Genomic DNA, 18,394 nt, shown 5'->3' on the forward strand with positions numbered 1-18,394 from the left:
TGTGTTTAAGTTCAGAGGGGTGCAGCCGGGCGGCCTGAGGCAGAACTTGCACTGGACTCCTGTGTCTCCCCTCCTCGCCGCCGCCCTGCGGCGCCGGACAGCGTCCTGAGGTCACCGCACGGTGGGCACAGGGGCGGAGGCCCCTCCCCCAGTTGATGGGTCTGGGGGCATCTCCCCACCTGCCCTCCACCCAGCGTCCACTCCCACCAGTGACCGCGGGTCATAGGGAGGAGCGGGTACACTGCGTCTTCAGGGGCTGTGGGGGGCGTGCTGGGTCTCTTGTGTCACCGAGTTAGGGGCTCGGATTAGACTTCTGCCTCCAGGACTCGCCCCGGGTCCCTGCACTTTTCTGTTCCCTGCTCTGCCCGCAGGCTTCCTGTCAGACCACCGGCCTCACTTTCCACCCCAGCTACTCAGAGCGGCCCCTGGGCCTGGCCCGGGCCAGCCTGCTTCCACACGGCGTCCACGGGCCCCGTGTGCAGCCCACGGCCGTGCAGCCCAGGCCGGGGCTCAGTTCCCTCACTGGGCTAGCAGGAAGGGAATGTGCCTCGGTGCAGGGAATGAGGAATAAAGCAGGGTTTGCAAGGTGCTTGCGACAGGGCCGGGCCCGCAGTCAGCACCACGCGGGTCTGTTCAGGGCCCATGGTGCACGGAGGGGCTGGAGGGGCCGTGCCTCCGGCATCCGCAGCACTTGGCTCTGGGAGCCTCGGGGAGCGTGGGCCTGTGTCTCCTGGAGGACTCCAGGGTGTCCTGCCCACGCCAGCTCCCCTCAGCAGGGCCTACGTGGTGGCACCCGGTGTGCCCTCTGGACGCGTGGCTGCTGTTCGTGGAGCTTCTCTGGAGCTGCTGGGACTGCTGGGGCACCAGCGTCAAGGCGGAGGTGATGCCTGGCAAGCGGAAGCCTGCGCCTGGGAGTGGCTTCGTGATGCGGACTGAGAGTGCCGGGTTCCCTTGAACCCCCGCGGGCCTGTTACCCAAGTGTGGTCACTCACTGGGGTCCTGCTCACGGTCCTCCCCTGGCCTCTCCCACACACAGGACGAACATGAGGGGGTGTTTCTGTTGCCGTCAAACTTTATTTCCAGGAACAGGCAGAGTCACAGGTTGTTGGCCCCTGGCCTGGACCGAGGGTTCTGCAGCTTGGACTTGCGTCACAATTCCCCGGAGGGTGTGTAGAGCATGGACCCCAGAAGCCCCCCGAGTTCCTGAGTCGGGGGTCTGGGGAAGGGCCCAGGGGTTTGGGTGTCCCCCGGGCTCCAGGTGAGACGGCTAGACCGGGGCTGCGCTTTGAGAACTGAACTCTAGAAGGTGAGCCTGAGTGGGGGCCAGGGACCCCCGGGGAGCCTTGGGTCCTGCTCTGGGAGGGTCTCTGACCCGACATGGACAGGGTGGCACCAGTGAGGGTGTAGACGGGACCCCTGGCACCTGAGAAACTGCTCCTTTGAACCGTTTGAGAAATAAAACAGGTACAGGCGGGTGGGGGGCCTGTGCGGGTCCCCCAGACTCAGCTCCCAGTCTTGACCTTCCCCGTGGAGGAGGCTCGGGGGATCCTGGAACAGCTTCCCCTCACCCAGGGAGAGGCCCACAGTCACCATCGTCCTAAACACAGAGCCTGGGAGCCCAGTCCCTGCAGGAGAAGCAGTTCCTCAAGCAGCAGGGAGCTCAGTGGGCTTTCGAAGTGGCCCTCTGGTGGGGCTTTGTCCCCTCTGCCCCACGATGAGGTCCAGTTGCCCAGAGCCTCCGTCTTGCTCAGGGCACAGTCAGCCCCTGACCCCCCACCCTGCAGTCAAGCCCTGGGGCTTGGTGTACAGACCCCCCACCTTCCCTCCCGGCTCTCCAGCTTCTCCCCTTCCCCGGGCCTCTGCCGCTGGAGAGCCAGGCTCAGGTTGGGCCTCAGGGTCCCTGCTTCCGCTCCTAGGCAACCTCATCATGGCTTTACATGTCATCCCTGCGTCGATGACTCCAGAAGGTACAGCTTTCAGTTCTCCTGGGCTGTCTGGTGCTATGTCAAACCTAACGCCCCCAGCACACCTCGCTACCTCCTGGCCCCAAACCGATCCCCACCCCAGGGTTTCCCTATGTGGTCAAAAACGGCATCCCTAAGTAGAGTGAAGCTCTGGCCAAAACTTGGGGGGTCCCTTACTCTGGTCTCGGCCTCACACCCAAGCTTCAAGACATGTTCCCACTACGACCACCTCTCACCTCCGCAGCCGCTGGCTCCTGACGCCTCTTGTCGGACTCTCTCCACGCAGCAGTTTACGACAAACCAGCGCCGCCTGGGGGCCGGGGGAACAGGTGCCGATGGTTACATTTGGGTTTAAGTCCAAAGCGGGGCCAAGTCCCCAGTGCCTGGAGAAGCAGAGCAGGCCCTTACATACAGGTGACAAATGGTTAACAAGACGACTGTGTGGACATCGGGAGCTATAGCAGAAATGCAGTCAGAACAGAACAGGAAAACGTGACAGAGTGGCTGGGCGGCCTGGGGACCGGCACCCCCTGGCCCCTGCACAGTTTGAAGGTGGAGCCCTGGTGTGACCCCACGCCCTGGAGGAGAAGGTCTGCCTGGACCCCAAACTCCGTTCCTCGGGTGCTAGTGGTGGGCGGTCAGGGGGTGGCTTCCCAAAAGGGTGAGTGAACGTGGCCCCTGCAGACACAGGAGCTCACTTAACCCAGCACCAGGGGCCTGGCAGGTGTCCAGACCCGCTCAGAGGAGGAGCCCAAGAACAGACACACAGAACTCGAACAGGAACATGGAAATGGAGGCACAACCAGGTTTTTTTTTTGGGGGGGGGGGGAGGAGAGGGCTAGGACCGTGTCCATCCCAAGTTCACATGGTAAATAAAGCCTGACCCCCAGCCCCTCAGAACGTGACTGTATTTGGAGACAATCTCTAAAGAGGAGATTGACTTGAGGCCATTAGGCGGGTCCTAATCCAGGACGTCCTGTCCTCCTAGGAAGAGGTGTGGATACACACAGAGGCAGAGGGACACCCTCGATTGGAGCAGAGGCCTCAGGAAACCTGGAGGAATGCCTTGATCCCAGACCTCAGCCTCCAGGACGGTGAGGAGTTTCTATTGTTTAAGCCTCCAGCCCCAGCAGACAACAGAATAAACTTGCCTGGTGCTTAGACAGGAATTACTTTGGCATTGTTGGAAGTTATCATAGTAGCTTCCCTGGAGAGAAATCAAATACTGGAGGGGCTCGTTGTGGAGACAATGCAGTTTTCCCCCAGGGGAGCCAGGGGGTGGGGTGGGGGGGTGGTCGCCAGCGGTCAGGGTACAGCCTCGCTAAACCCAATGGAGATAAGCCTGCTGCCCCCTGCCCTCCCTGCCCTCCAGAGCTGCGGAGGGGGTGAGGGGGGTGGGTTCTAGCCCTGGAGAGGGCCCCTCCCGCCCTTCTCCGGGAAGTGTGTGGGCGGGCCGCATCTCTGCCAGCCCCCACCCCCACCCGCAAGGAGTGACACCGAGGGTGTGGCCTGCAGGGCTTTGGCTTTGCTGGAGCACCGGGGTCTGTGGGAGCCACCTGGGAGGGGAGGGTGCCCCCCCCGCCCCCCACTTCGCGCTGGGGGGTCCCCTAGGCCAACCGTAAGGCACGTGGCTTGTGTGTCACAGGTCACAGCCACTCCAACACCCAGGGCCACTGCACTGGTCGATATCCGATATCCGACAGCCCAGGGCGTCTCAGGCCCCGCCCCCCCCCCCCCCCCGACGGGACCCGCCCCCGGACAGGACCCGCCACCTCCCACCCGCACACCTAGCTCGCCGCGTCTCCCCACCACAGGCACAGCCCTCCCCCGCTACCCTGGGTGCGCCTGCCGCCGTCCCTTGGTGCCCTCAGTCCCCTTGGTTCTTTGGTCCCCGGTAGGCATGTCGCGCGCGGTGGAGCCTGAGCGGAGGCTCCTGGCCATCTACACCGGCGGCACTATCGGCATGCGGCTCGAGCGCGGCGGTGAGTGGAATGGGGTCGTTCCCGTGCCCAGTGGCCTTTCCCAGGTCGGAGCCCTCCGGGGCCTCTCCCACCCCTCTGCACAGAGCCACGGGGGTCTCCGAGGGCCCACGGCTTCTATCTCACCCCTTTCCGGACAAACAAGACCGTGTGGTGTCACGGCTAGGGCAGCCCAGGCCCTCCCCAGGGATCGTGAGGGGCCGTGACCTGACCCCACCTCTTCCCCCAACGTTGTTCAAGCTTGAGGGCTCCTGGCAACCCTCCCATCACACCTTTCTGGACTGTTCAGGTGCAGGAGATGGCTTTGGGGAGTTGAGCGTTTTGTCTTTGCCCCTTTGACAGGGGCTGCTGCTGGGGGTGGGGCGTGAGGGCCTGGGCCAGGGCGCTGGAGCTCGCGGGTGACCCCGGACAGACCATCTGCCTGTACCTTCCCCAAAGGCTCCTCCTGGTCCCGTGACGTGTGGGATGCCCAGCAGAGCCCAGGGGGCCCGGGACACACCCTCAGCCTCATCTTTGAACCTCTCTGCCACTCTCCTGCTGTCTGCGGGTTAACTGTCCCTAAGGGGTCCCGCTTCCCGTGGGCTGGCACTATCTTGACCCCTTCCTCCCAGGCTCCCTGCCAGTGGCCCCTCCCTGCTGCTCCAGTCCTCGTCTGTGCTCACACCTGGGTCAGCCCCTCACCTGGCCCTGCAGTGTCCTCCCCCCCCCCCCGGTCCCCCCCTTCCCACTGGGGGGGTCTTTGTGCTTTCCAGCCTCTGTCCCTGTTATTCCATGTGGGACACAGACAGTTCACACATTCCTTGGGGCCCACTCCATGCCGGGCTCTAGGACTCAGGCCTGTGTAGAGCCCTGTCCTGTAGGGGCTCAGGCCCCAGGGACGTGGCCGTCCACCCAGCCCGCCAATTGCCCCTCCCTGGGCTGCCAGGAGCCAGCCCTCTGCTGCTGTGCCTTCCGCCTCTCTGCCTGGTTAGTTCGTGGGTGGACTTCTGAAGGCTGGAGGCCCCCGGTGACACTGGCCGGCTGGGTGCTGCTCTGTCTGGTTCCCTCGGCCGTCACAAGCCCGAGAGGGGCTGACATTAAACCAGCAGCGGCATGTGATTCAAGTCACAGAGGCGGTCTGGGGAGAGGATGTAGGGCCGTGCGCACCTGTACGGCTGGGACCCTGCGTGTGGCTGTGGCCTCCCTTGAGGGCCTGGGGCCTGGACCCAGGTGGGAGAGAGCAGGAGGGGCCGGGAGGTGGAGGCTGGGCCGAGAGAGGGGAGCTGCTCTGGGCGGACCGTCTGGGACCCTGGCGCATCCCGGACGCTGCCCCTCCAGGCTTGGCATGTGGCCGTCTGCGATTCTCTTGAGCTCACACGTGGTTCCTGAGGGTCTGGGCTGCACGGACTGGTGGACTCTGACCTCTTTCCCACCTTTCTCTGACCTCTTTGCCCGTCCTCCGAGGCAGCCCTGTGGCTCACTCCCACGGGTGCTGCTTCTCCCGGAGAGGCTGCGAAGTCACATGTTCAGAAGGTGAACTAGAGACCTTGACTCAGGAAAGAGGGTGTGGGGGTCGGCTACAGATGGGGAAGAATCTTCCAGAATCCCTTGGAGCCTGCTCTGGCGCTGGGGCCTCCTGGCCTGGTGAAGGCGCGGTCAGCGGACGCCTTCTTGCGCTCGGAAGGCACCTCAGAAGCACCAGCCTGTCCTGGGGGGCAAGGAAGCTGGTCTCCTGAGCTGCGGGGCAGGCGACGGCTGGGGAGCAGGCAGCTGCCGGCCTGGGGCGACTAGTCCGCTGGGGGCCTTGGTGGTGCCTCCCAGCTCCTTGCTGAGGGCTGCTCCTTCCCCAGTCCTCCGACTTCAGGAAGGCTTGGGGGGGGGGGGGGTGGCTTAAACCCCAGAGGACGAAAGAGGAAGAGACATGGGGTCTGGTCCCTGCTGTGCCTCTCGTGTCATATACCCCTTGGCCCCCTGAGGCCAGGGATGGCCCTCAGGCCTGCTTTCAGTGTTCAGGGACACACATCTTGTGCTGACTTTTTTGCCTAAAAGTGTGCGTAGATTGAAAAGGTGTCCGGGGACGAGGACAGCCCCCAGGCCAGGGCACGGGCACGATGGGGATGGACGCAGGAGCCAGGCCTGGAGGCTGGAGGCCACACTAGGAGGGCCTTGGGCAGCCCCTGCCCTCTCCGAGCCCAGCAGGGGTCGTTGAACTCGGGACAGTATCAATGATTAACTCGCCTGGCACTGCTGACGGGGCTCCAGCCTCGGGACCGTGGCAGAGGGTGGTGAGGGGAGCAGGCCAGCAACAGCTAGGCTGTTTGGATTGTCACTGTGGAGGGTGTGAACAGTGGCCTGCAGGGCACACGGCTCCGCTTGTCTGAACCCTGCCAGAGGCCGGGACGGCGAGCGGAGGGCAGAGGCCGCTGCAGCCTGGGACACCCCTGGACCCAGCCCTTCTCTGAGTCCAGCAGAGATGTCACAGGTCAAGGGGCATCATGAAAGCAGAGTCAGATGATGGCCTCGGTCCCAAGGCTGAGCAGCATCAGCGGCCCCTCCCACCCAGCTGAGGAAGCCAGAGGCCCCTCCCATCCGGCTCAGGGAGCCAGAGGCCCCTGTGACCTCTGAGTGCCGCCCTGCCCCAGCGTACCTTGCAGGCACTTGCAGACACAGCATGGGGAGCAGAACTTTGGGGGCAGGTATCTGAACATGCCAGGACAGCCTGGGGTGGGGGTCACAGTTGGTCCTGCAGCCAAGCGTCGCCCGTAAGGGTGGTGTCCACCGTCTCTTGGTCACCGCAACATGGTGTCTGAGCACTCGACCTGGACCTCCTCCCTGAGCGTAGCTTCACACGCTCACGTTTTTCTAGCCGAAGCTGTAGGTGGTTCCCCAGGGACCCGCAGTCCTAGAGGACAAACCGTCCCTTAGACACGAGGGGTTTGGCCGTAGCTGAGAAGCATGGTCTGCTTCTGGTTTTATAGGGGCCTGGTGGAGGGGGGGGCGGGGGCCCTTGTGGAGAAAAGTAATACAATTTACAAAATTAGAGTTCAGTGTGAGAGCAGACGTTTATGCGGAACGAGTAAGGAAATCATAACAAATGACCGGTTTGAAAAAGCCAAGGATGTCACAGAACCCCAAGGCACGATTTTTGTTCATTAACGTCCTGACTTTCCCTCAGCTCTTTCCCCCCCATTCCCTGGCTGCACGGTTTCCCACGCTCTTTTGGTGTCACAGTGCCGTGGCGGGTTTTGCCCAGAGAGAACAGACCAGGAGGGCATCGCCTCTTCTTGGGCCAGCGTTGCCTGTGCCGCGCACATAAGTCCCGGGCGGGAACAGCGGGCTCCCACCCTTCGGGGTCCTCTGGCCCTGCCGCTTCCCACCCCGCTGCAGCAGGATGCCCCCGGCGGTCACTGCCTCACCGTCGGCCGGCAACAGCCTGGCTGTGGGTGGAGGCGACCACCCACATCATGAGCTCGCCCCGTGAAACCCAGACCACGTGCATCCCCACCTCCCCTGCCCCGTCCGTGGATCCCCAGGTTGGCACCACCCCCCACGAGGAGCCGGGGTGGAAAGTGGCTCTGTGAGCGTCCTGGGGCTGCTCCCACACGTGACCAAGCAGGTGGCCCCCTTGTGCTACAGGCAGGCGTCTGACATGGGGCAGCGAGGGTCCGTCCTTGCCACTTCCTTGGCTGTGACTGAATCGCCGTGGTCTTCACGGCCGGCGCCTTCACGCGGCTCTCTGCCCTGTCCTCACGTGGCTGCCTCCTCCGTGTGTCCAGTCTCCCACACTTAGGGCCCACCTGCACAATCCAGTGTGGTGCCCCCGTCTCCGGACCCTTAACTCCATCGCACCTGCAAAGACTGCCTTTCTCGCGGGGAGGGCATGTGCACCTTTGGGGGCTGCCTGTCAGCCTGCCGAGGGTGGGGTCGGGGAGCTTGGCCGCCAGGGCTGGGCGGCCGGGTGGCTGTGAGCCCTCCTCCGTGCCCGGGTTCTGAGGTTCTGTCCTCGATGCTGGTGGGGCTGGTGAGCCTGGACCTGTGTGGAGGCAGGCGCGTGTCCTGGTCATGCTTCGGGCATCTTGGGGATGTGGCCAGGAGGGCAATCGTGCACTGATGTCCCCCTCTGTCTCCTGAGCCCCGTCGACGTGGTATTTCCTCAAGCAGCCCCGTAGCAGCTAACCCGCGTTGTTTACTCCTGCATGAAACGTGCGTGGAGCCCCTGCTGGGGCCGTGTGCGGGGCCGGGGCTCCCCTGGGGATCCCTCTCCGGCTGCGGAGATGGCACCGTGAACATCCAGGAGCACCCATGGGGCCAGCGTGCCTGGCACGTAGAAGGTGGGCACATGGAGGGAGCCTGAGCAAAGCTGAGCGAGCGAGGAGTGTGGTCCTGCTGAGCGTGGAGTGGGCCGGGCTTGTGCCCCACAGATGCTGTGTGACGACAGGGAGGTGCTGCGCCCACTCTCCGCCTGTTTGGGGTAACGGGCTAAGCGGCCGTGGGAAGCCGATCAGCCCGAGCGGCCCTCGGAAGGCCACGGTGCGGGGGGGGGGGGGGGGGCCCCCCCTGCGGGGAGCTGCAGGGCGGGAGGGAGGGCATCAGTGGGCACGAGGGACAGGAGAGGGCCCAGGGTGCTGGGCTGGAGATTCAGGGCCTGATGCTGAGCTGCTGGCCCTCAGGAAAAGAGCAGATTCACGTTCAGCGGCGGGAAGCTGGCCGCCGGCCTGGTGAGGAGACAGACTCTCACGGTGGCCTCAGGAAAGACTGAGCGGCACGGTGTCCGCGGGTGAGGCGAGTGAGCTTTCCGGCTCCTTAAAGGGAGGAGATGACTCAGAGGCCAAGTCAGAGAGATCACAGCATGGGAATTAAAGCCGTTGCTGGCTGTGAACACGGAGCACGGGGCCCGAGCCCGGGAACGCGGGAAGCCCCTAGAAGCTGAGAACCACCCCCGTGGGAGAGGCAGCAGAGAAGCAGTTGTACACGCATGGAACTGAATTCCGCCGACACCCCGAGCGGGCCTGGGCACACCGTCCCCCGGCACTGCCAGTGAGGTCACAGCCCTGCTGGCACTGGAGGCTTCTCAAGGCCCGAACAGCAGGCTGTTTTAGGCCGCTAAGCGGCAGCGGGGGCTGGACGTGCCCCGTGGGCTGTGGAGGCCCAGAGCAAGGGTGTCGTCCGGGAGTGACCACTCGCCCGGTCTTGAAAGGTCTTCCTTCCTTGTTTCAGCTAAAGGCGTTTCTCGAGGAAGGGGACCCTGTTGTCCTTGTCACTGTGTCCAAGTGTGTGGGAGACGCCCGGAGAAGTTAGCTGACCTGTCCAAGGTCATGGTGCTGGTAGGGAGCAGGGGGGGACAAGAGGGAGCCTTTGCCGAGGGGTTGTTTCTAGCAGACACAGCTGTGACCTTTGAGGGTTTTCTAAAACACGACGCCATTTCTGCCCAGTGCCTCAGATGCCTGTTTCTGGCACATGGGACATGTTTCTGGGTTTTGGAGGGGTCACACAGCCTAGTGAGGGAGCAGGGGCCGCTGGGGAAGTGTGTGGGAAGGGCATCGGGGCCTGGACGTCAAGGAGGGCTTCCTGGAGGTGGTGACCTGAGCGGGGGCGAAGCACATACTGGGTTTGAAGGAGGAGGGGCTAAGGACTTCCAGGCAGAGCAGACAGCATGTCTGCCCGCAGGAGTTAGTGCGGTGACCCGGCAAGTGGTGGGGAGAAGCGTGGGTGCGTTGCGCTGCATTGTGATGGAAGGCGGGGGACAGCCTGGGCCCCTGAACCTCAGCTGGGAGCACGGGGTCTCCTGGAGACGGGGTGGGCCGGGGCAGGCCCTGGGTGGAGTGGCCAGAGGGGGGCTGCCCGGCCCCCCGGGAGGAAGCCGTCTCATCCAGACCTGGAATGGCTGCCCAATCTCACCAGGGCCCTGGATTCTGTCCCCACCCCAAACCCCTGACCCCTGCCCTGGCCTGGCCCCCGCCCTCGCCTGGCCCCCAGCGTGTTGGGTAAGTGCCCTGATGAGGAGGGAGGGGCCGGCGGTTACAGGAGCCCGTGGTGGCTGCCGGCCCCTGACCCCACACCCCCTGCGCTGGGTTCTGCCTGCAGTGCTCGTCCCTGGGAGGGGCCTGGCCGCTGCCTTGAGGACGCTGCCCATGTTCCATGATGAGGACCACGCCCGGGCCCTTGGCCTCTCGGAGGACACCCTGGTACTGCCGTGAGTGTGGGGCCTTGGGGCCCAGCCGGGGATGACGGCCTGCTGTCGTAGGGGTGGGCCTATCCTGAGACGGGACGGCTCCTGCAGGGTCCGTGGGGCAGGCTGTGGTCACTAGTGTCATGGCTTTAGCACCGACCAGCGGCCCTCTTTCAAGTGAGCCTTGGGGGGCTGCAGGCCTTGGGCCTAGCCACTCGGGGACCCAAGCCCATCGGGAGAGGCAGGGGATGGCCCCAGGTAGCCCCCGCCTCCCCCCCCAGTGCAAAGTTCTCTCTGTTTCTTAGTTCTGGGCCAAGGCTGCCTGGTGCCCTTCATGGCCTCCTGGTCTGGCTTCCCTCCTGCCAGAGATCGTCCTCCCAGGGTCCGCTCCTGGCCCATGGAGGACCAGGCCTGGGCCCCCTCTTAGAGCCGGTTCTGGGAAGGTGACACTGCTGGGGAGCAGCCTGTCCCGGCCCAGCCGTGACCCCTCGTGAGGACCAAGGTCCCTGTTCCTGGGCACTCTGGGTGGAAGGAAGGCTGGGCCCTGTATTCAGGTTGCTGAGAGATTGTGGATATGCAGAACCTACTGAGAAGCCCCTCGGTGCAGGGGGGCAGGCGAGGGGGGCTGGCTGGGTGGAGGGGAACAGAGCAGGCCAAGGGAGGAGGGGACAGAGTGGGAGCCCTCGTTCTGCCTCCCGCAGGCCCGCCAGCCCTGACCAGAGGGTCATCTACACGGTACTGGAGTGCCAGCCCCTCTTCGACTCCAGTGACATGACTATCACCGAGTGGGTTCAGATTGCCCAGACCATCGAGGTAGTTGGGGAGTGTGGGCGGGACTAGTGGTGTGGGTGGAGCTGTGTTACTGGGGGGCCGGGAACTGGGGGTGTGGGCGGGGCTGTTTGTGGGCGTGGCCTACCACCTAGTGCCACCACCACTAGGTAGGTGGGGCTGTGTATACTGGGAGGGAGTGTGCGTGGGGCTGTACGAATGGTGGGGCTGGGAGTGTGGGCAGTGTTGCGTGTACTGGGCAGGGCTGAGTGGGTGGGACTGGAACTGTGGGCGGGGCTGTATGTATGGGTAGGGCTGGGTGTGTGGGTGGGGCGGGAGGATGTAGGTTGCGGTGGGAATATGGGCGGTGCTGTGTGTACTGGGCGGGGCTGGGAGCGAGGGTGGGACTGTACTGGGAGGGGCTGTGAGAGTAGGGCTGAGAGTGTGGGCGGGGCTGGGGATGTGTAGGCGTGGCTACACATGTGTATGGGCGGGACTGAAAGTGTGGGCAGGGCTGGGTGTGGACATGACTGGGGTGTGGGCAGGGCTGGGGTTATGGGCGGGGCTCGTGGGCCGGGGAGGAGCCAATGCCGCGGAAGCACTCCTCTGAGGTGTGCGGGGATGGAGTCCACCTGCCTGATCTGAGACCCTGGAACGTCTGGGAATGGCAGCTTCAGGAAAGTGCTGGATCCTTGGGTCACATCTCAGCTGCAAGGCCTTGAGGCCCTTTCCCACGTGCAGGCAGAGGATAGGCAGCGAGGGCCATGTCCACTCTCCCGGTGAGGAAATGGTCTGGACAGCAGCCCTAGTGTGTTCCTGTAATTGGTTTGTCTGAGTCAGTATCCTAGGCTGGGAGGCACGATGCTTCCCTGAAGGTTGGCAGGCTGCATGTCTGGCCCGCCCTTCTCTGTTCACCCTACCCGTGCCCACCCTGGAGTTGGGACTTCAGTGGATTTGGAGCCCGTAAAAAGCTCAGAACCCCGTGCAGGTCTTGTGGTTTACGGCATCACGTGGTGACCCCTTGGGGGAGTCACCCCTCCACCAGCTTTCCTCTCCGTTCTGCCCAGTCTCCTCATCACCAGCCCCCGCTCCTGCACAAGCCTGGCCCTGTGGCCTGACTGCCTCCCTGGGGGGCCCTGCCACCCCACCCCCACCTCCTCCGGGCCCAGTTCTCACCCGTCTCCCTTAAGCCTCAGAGGCTCATCACACAGGCTCCCCTTCCCTGCTGCTGGGGTCTGGCCCCGGTCACACGCTTGCGTTCTTTAGTCCTGCGGGGAGAGGAGCTCCCCGGGCTGCACCCCCTTTCACTGTGAGCAGGACACTGTGTGGTCCTGGGCCTGGTCCTTGCGTCCATGAACGGGGCCACTGGCTGCCAATGGGTGTGTCTGTGGCCATAGTCCGGGGCAGCTACCCTGGCTTGTGGCCAGCACTGTCCTCTGGTTGGGGCCTGACCACTTTGCTGTCCTGGCTGCAGTGTCCAGCCACATGCGGACTCCAAGGGCCTTCAGGGCCTGCCTGTGGCAGTGCCCTGTGTGGCCAGCAGAGGGTGCCCCAGCCCGCCACATGGTTCAGCAACCGCGGTTCCGGGGCCAGCCTGGCTGGATCAGGGTCCCTTCAGGAGGGACTGGACCCTCTGGTTCCCAGAACTGTGCCCTTGCGACCATAGCCCGGGCCAGCCACCCTCTTAGGGCCGGCCTTGGCTGCCCTCTAGGTGGTGGCCTGAGGATGTCCTCTCAGAGGTGGCCAGCACGCCTGTATCTGGAAGGACCCTTCCCCAGGTTTGCCTGCCAGCGTCCTGCCTTCCTGCCAGGTCCTGTTCCAGGCAGCGTCCCAGATCACCTGTCAGCTCCCGGCACCGGTTGTGCCTTGAGCCCACTGCTGTGTCCCTGCCTGGCCCTCCTATAGGACCATGGGCTCGCAGGCTCACGCACCCCCACAGCCCCCTGCCTGGAGGCAGTGGTCATGCGGCAAGGGACCCTCCTGGAGAACTGTGCTGACACACACAGTAGTCTGGTGTGGTCCTCCAACTCGCCAGTGTTCTTGGGACCCCTGACTGGGCATCGCCTGGGGGAGACGCTGGCCGGAAGTCCAGAGGGGACCTTCTTATCCTAGGAGAATGTCCAGAGACCCCTCCCCCCTAGGCCATGTCTCTCATGCAATTAGAGGTGTCAGGAAAGGAAGCTGTCCTGGGTGTGGGGGAGAGCATGGAGGGGTGAGACTCCAGGTAGAGGCTTGCTTCCCAGAGAGTGTCCTCTGGGCCAAAAGTGACCAGGATCCCACCTGTGCCTCCCTGATTCCCTCCCTCTGCATTTGGGATCGTTTCTTTTTTTTTCCCTGAGGGGGTGGGAGACCAGCTAGCTGCCTGTCCCCGGGAGGAGGCCTGTCCCCAGGAGGGGGCCTGTCCCTGGGAGGAGTCCGGCCTAAGCTTGCTGCACCCCCACAGAGACACTATGGGCGGTACCATGGGTTCGTGGTCATCCACGGCACTGACACCATGGCCTTCGCGGCCTCCGTGCTGTCCTTCGTGCTGGAGAACCTGCAGAAAACCGTCATCCTAACGGGTGCCCAGGTAATGTCCCGGGCTGACCGGAGAGCACGAGGGCCTTCCTGAGGCCACCGGGGGAGCTGGCACTGTGGGGAACCCAGGCCGCACCCTGGGCCTCTTGCTTAGTTCTGCAGCTCCCCAGGGCAGCGCCTGTCCTGTCTGTTCTGGCCGGCCAGGCTGGTCAGTGCCCTGGGTCCTGTGGGTGGGTGGGGCGATCCATGGCCTGCTGTCCGCCTCGTCCAGCTGCCCTTTCTTTGTCCCCCCCCCCCCCTCATTCTTCCCTCTGGTATTGCGTGAGTCTCAGCCCATCTCCGGCCTCCCCCCAGGTGCCCATCCACGCCCTATGGAATGATGGCCGTGAGAACCTGCTGGGGGCCCTGCTCATGGCCGGCCAGTACGTGATCCCCGAGGTACCCTTCCCTCCCTGGCGTGGGCTGCAGGGGGCGTGGCCTGCGTGGCGCAGGCGGGGGCTGTGGTTGGCACTCAGGTGGGACATGCAGGTGAGCCGTCAGCCAGGGTTTGAAGATGTGTCTTTTGCCTTACAAGTGGCATACACCGTCACCGTGGAAAAACCCGGAAAATAAAGCAGAAGGGAACAAAGCCACCCATGTCTGACTTCCCAGAGACGCTGCTGTTAACAGCGTGCTGTGTTCTCTTCCGGGTTACGTGTTACACGTGTTCACGTTATGTGTGTTTACGTGTAAGTTTCTGTAAAAGGAGGTTGCACACAGTATAGCTGTGGACCTGGCTTGCCCTGCTCAGCATTCTTTGTCCACACGGCAGCACGGGGAGACCTTACGAGACCCCCTAGCACGGCAGGGGACCCTGTGCCAGGGGGAGGGCGCTTCACCGAAGCACGGTTCACATTGTCTCCCTACTGCTGTGCCTCCCTCCCTCCCCCAGGAGGACAGCCCTAGAGCAGCTGGGGCGGGGGGCAGAACGAGACCCCCCCCCAGCCCCTGAGCTCCGGAGCGCGGACACTGTGGTGAGGGGTGGGCCGAGTTCACCAGGGACTCCCTGAGAAGCAGGGATGGGGGCAGAGGGCAGGTGGGAAGTAAGGGGCGGCAGGGCCCTCGAGTGGCCAGCTCCCTGCCTGGCTCTCCCCAGGCCCTGAGGGATGGGCGGCAGAGAGGGCAGTAGCCGCAAGCGACATCTGCAACCTGTCCTCGGTGGGTGCTCCGCTGATGGCAGGGGGGAGGCCGGAGGGCCCTGGGGCTCCCCAGCGCTGAGCCGCTGCCTCTCGCCTCCCCCACAGGTCTGCCTGTTCTTCCAGAATCAGCTGTTCCGGGGCAACCGAGTGACCAAGGTGGACTCGCGCAGGTTTGCGGCCTTCTGCTCCCCCAACCTGCCCCCTCTGGCCGTTGTGGGCGCTGACGTCATACGTAAGCTGGGCGGCGAGCAGGGCCATCCCGTGAGGGCTCCCGCCCGGGGTTTCATGCCTGGAGCTGGGCGGGAAACCGTGTCTGGGGCCCCAGAGAGTCCCCCTGCTGCCCTGGGCTGCAAAGTCGGGGGCCGCTCAGAGAGGGGGCCTGCGTGGGCCACCAAGGGGGGAGCGCCGGCGGGGAGCCCCAGCTCGGAGCCGGGGGCTGAACCAGAGGAGGAGCAGGCTTGGGGGACCTGTGACCCTGAGTCCAGGAGTCTGTCTGTGACCCTGGCGTGCACCTGGGTCCCCCGGGACGAGGTTCCTGTGCTGTGACCTCGTCCCTGGAACTTCCAGGGGAGTCCTCTGCCTCCTGAGCCTGGCAGGCAGCCCAGCCCCTAGGGAGCCCCTGACCCACTCTCGCCTCTCCCTGAGCATAGAGCTGTCTCTGACCTTGTTCTCAGCAAGGGCGGCTGGCCTCACTCACCCAGAGGGAGTCACCCCCCAGGGCTGCCCTGTCTCCACCCAGGATGTCTGCCCTCCTGCTGTGTCCCCAGGAGTCCCCACTCCGGGTCCATGGTGGGCACAGCACGGTGGGCACAGCTTGGGGGCCTGCCCTGTGTCTCCTCCTGACTGAGCTGGGGGGGGGGGGCCCGGGCACCTGTCCCCGCCCCACCAGCTGTGGGGTCCTGTCCTAGAGACCCCGTGGTGGGGGCCGGGGGCCGGAGGGGCCCGGCCCACCCCCCCCCCCGGGGGGGGGGGGGACTTTGGGGCTTAGAAGCCTGAGAGGCAGGGGACCCAGCACCAGCAGGACCGGGTGGCTCTTCTGGTTAGACTGCCTGACTGCAGGCCCTTGGGAGGGCAGCGCTGCCTCCTCGCCCACATGGGCTCCGCCGGGGCCTGAGGGGCGGTTCCAGGAGGCTGGCATGAGGAGAGCCCTGGGGTCTGCTGGTGCAGCGGTCTCCACGCCCGCAGGAGGGTGAGCAGATCGAGACCAGGGAAGGAATTGGACTCTGGGTGGCCAGAGCCTTGACTTCCTAGGGACAGGGGCTTCCTGGAATGTTCCAGCACAGGCAGGGCCTCAGGAGCACCGGGCCCAGGCCGGGTAGGGGCTATAGGGGCGGAAGTCTTTTTGGGAAGGCTGATGATGAAGGCTCGGAGTGGGGAGGGGCTCTGGCTGCTGCTGGGCTGTCTGTGGAGAGCAGATGGTGGGAGCGGGTCCTTCCTGGGATGGGCAGGCTGGTCACGTAACTCTGGAAGCCGCCAGTGCCTCTGGATCCCAACAGGACACACAGAGTGGGGATCCCAGCATGGCGATGGCCACGACCTGGCTGTCCCCCGGGGTTCTCTTCCCGGGCAGCAGGGGGCCACAGGGGAGGAAACCGAGGTGGAGAGGCCCGCAGAGGGAGGTGTTGGCTCAGCCAAGCCCTGACTCCCATTCTGGTGGTCTTACCCTGCACCCTCTCCCCCCGCCCACCCTCCACTTCCCCGAGCACCCTCCAGGGGTCACGAGACAGAACACGTGAGCAGATGTGAGGTACGTGCGGCACTTCCAGGGCGCGGGGAGCCAGGCGGGGGGCCGCTTGCTCACTGAGCGGTCAGGAGGGCTCCCCGGAGGAGGTGGCACGCATACTGGTGCTGGAGGACAGATCAGCTTCCTGGCCACGGTGGGTGGCGGTGCTCAGCCCCTCCTGCCCCCGTGCTGGCCAGCTGGGGAAGGAAGGCATGGGCACCAGGAGTGGGCCGCCCGCTCTGCAGTCCCGGCTCCCTGCTGGGGACTGAGTCACACTTCATCTGGGGCTCAGGAGGGGGACTTCCGGGGACGCACCCTGTTGGCAGGCCTGGAGGACTTCACCCGGGACGGCAGGGCTCTGTCTGTGCTGCACCAGGCCCAGGCAGGCCTCGGGGCACGGAGCACGCTGAGGCAGGCCCGGCCTGGAAGCCTGGTGGGCGCAGGGCAGAGGCCACCCCGGCGCCCCAGGCCCATGACCCCGCCAAGATTGTTTCCCGCTGGCCAGGGTGCCCATGCAGAGCGTGAGAGCCTCTGCCCCCACCTGCCCCGGGCCCGTTCCGGCAGCCGGTGTTGAGAAACACCAGGTTCTGCCCAGGATGTGGCAGGCAGGACTGCCGGGGGGGTGGGGGGGCGGGGGGGCCGATGACGCCTGGGCTGTCAGGGGCTACCCCCCCCTCCTGTTGGGGAGCTGGAGGACGACCCCCCAGCCCAGCCTGGACTTTCCCTTGTGTTTTTACTTCCCTCTGTGAGGCCATTACAGGCAGGGCTTGGGGGTCAAGAGGGGCGTGTGATGGTGACCCTGCCACCAGCTGCGGGGACAGCAGAGCCCAGGGCCCTCCCGTGCGGGGGGACTGTCAGAGGTCTGCGTGGCGAGGTGGCACTGTCACAGTGCCCCTCATGCTACGTGGATACCACCCCGCCCTCCTCCCTCGGCTCTGCTGGGGGAAGAAGGACTTGGGCCCCGCGGGCTCTTGCGGGCATGGTCCAGCCGTGCAGGGAGGGGGCGTGGGCTCTCTTTGTCTCCGTAAAGCCCCCTTTGCAGCCATAACTCCTGGGCGGTGGCAGCGCTCCTACCCCCCCACCAGCTTATCTGCTCGTCCAGCTGGGGCGCTCGGCCCTAAATTAAAGGGCGTCTCTCACTGCTGATTGATGCCGTGGGCCCCCTCCTGCTGCCCATCCCCCCACACCCCCTTTGACGCATCGGGAGAGGGCAGCATGTGTCCAGAATGTTCCCTGGTTTATTATCACACATGAATTGGTCTGGTGGAAACAGCAGCAGGCGTGCAGGCTTACACCCCCCACGCGGGCGGGGGCGTAGGGAGGAGCCCTGGGCCAGGGTCCTGGGTGCACCCCTCCCGCCATTCTCGTCCTGGCTCTGCACCTGACTGGATGAGCAGCCTCAGTGGCCCTTGCCCACTCTGGGCCTCGGTTTCCCTGTGCTGGACTCGGGGGTCTCCGTGATGCCTGCTACCTCAGAGAGGCTGTAATCACAGTCCGTGCCAGTGGGCATCGACGCCTCCGCCCAGATCGCGCTGTCTTGTGCCGAGGACTGGAGAGAACAGGGTCCTGTGCTGGGTGTGGGGCTCCTGAGGGCTCAAAGGCTGGGCCTGCTGCCCAGCCCCTCCCTTTACCCCCCCCCCGGGGCTTGGGAGGCATCTGCCAGCTTGGTCCTGGCAGAGCAGTGACTTCGGACCGGCAGGGAGACGGGCCTTCTGGGCAGCTCCTCTGTGTGGTGGGTGAAAGGGGCACGGACCCCAAATATCTGCCCCCCACTTTCCACAGGGCCTGGGGCGTTGGGCCTCAGATGGAGGCTTTCTGTCCCCAAAGGTGGGGGGCCCAGAAGACTCGTTCACTGGTTCACTCATTCCTTCCTCCCTTGACTCGCTGAGCTGTGGGCGAGGTGGGTGCCCAGCGAGGCACAGGTGAGGCTGGCTGGTCAGAGGACCGGGCCGACTCCTCCTGGCGTCCAGGACAACAAACCGTTTCTGGTTCGTCAGCTCTGTCATGTCTGTTGTGCTTCCTGGCCTTTGCACACAACGTTCCCCCTGCCTGGAACGCCTCTCCTCCACCTTCCCTGCCAGACTCAGGCAGCCTCTGTTCCCGGGGGTGGGGGGGGG

General features: G+C 64.8%; 1 protein-coding gene across 9 annotated transcripts in view; it reads left to right on the plus strand.

The window, feature by feature from the left end:
- The first annotated feature begins 3,750 nt into the window (after positions 1-3,750).
- The window catches only part of ASPG (asparaginase), a 25,233-nt gene continuing 10,589 nt past the window's right edge, over positions 3,751-18,394 (plus strand). For 8 of the 9 annotated variants that reach the window (XR_005791244.1, XM_040478356.1, XM_040478362.1 and 5 more), the window contains exons 1-6: positions 3,751-3,946; positions 10,007-10,115; positions 10,793-10,904; positions 13,303-13,428; positions 13,731-13,814; positions 14,660-14,786. Coding sequence is in view for 8 of the 9 variants with exons in the window: in XM_040478356.1 (XP_040334290.1) it covers positions 3,865-3,946; positions 10,007-10,115; positions 10,793-10,904; positions 13,303-13,428; positions 13,731-13,814; positions 14,660-14,786 (640 nt within the window). In the remaining variant the exon portion in view is untranslated. The remainder of the gene's footprint in view (positions 3,947-10,006; positions 10,116-10,792; positions 10,905-13,302; positions 13,429-13,730; positions 13,815-14,659; positions 14,787-18,394) is intronic. The other variant, XM_040478357.1, reaches the window with a different exon arrangement.

Source organism: Herpailurus yagouaroundi, unplaced genomic scaffold, assembly GCF_014898765.1.
Source record: "Herpailurus yagouaroundi ecotype Mexico unplaced genomic scaffold, PumYag 141, whole genome shotgun sequence".
NCBI lineage: Eukaryota > Metazoa > Chordata > Mammalia > Carnivora > Felidae > Herpailurus > Herpailurus yagouaroundi.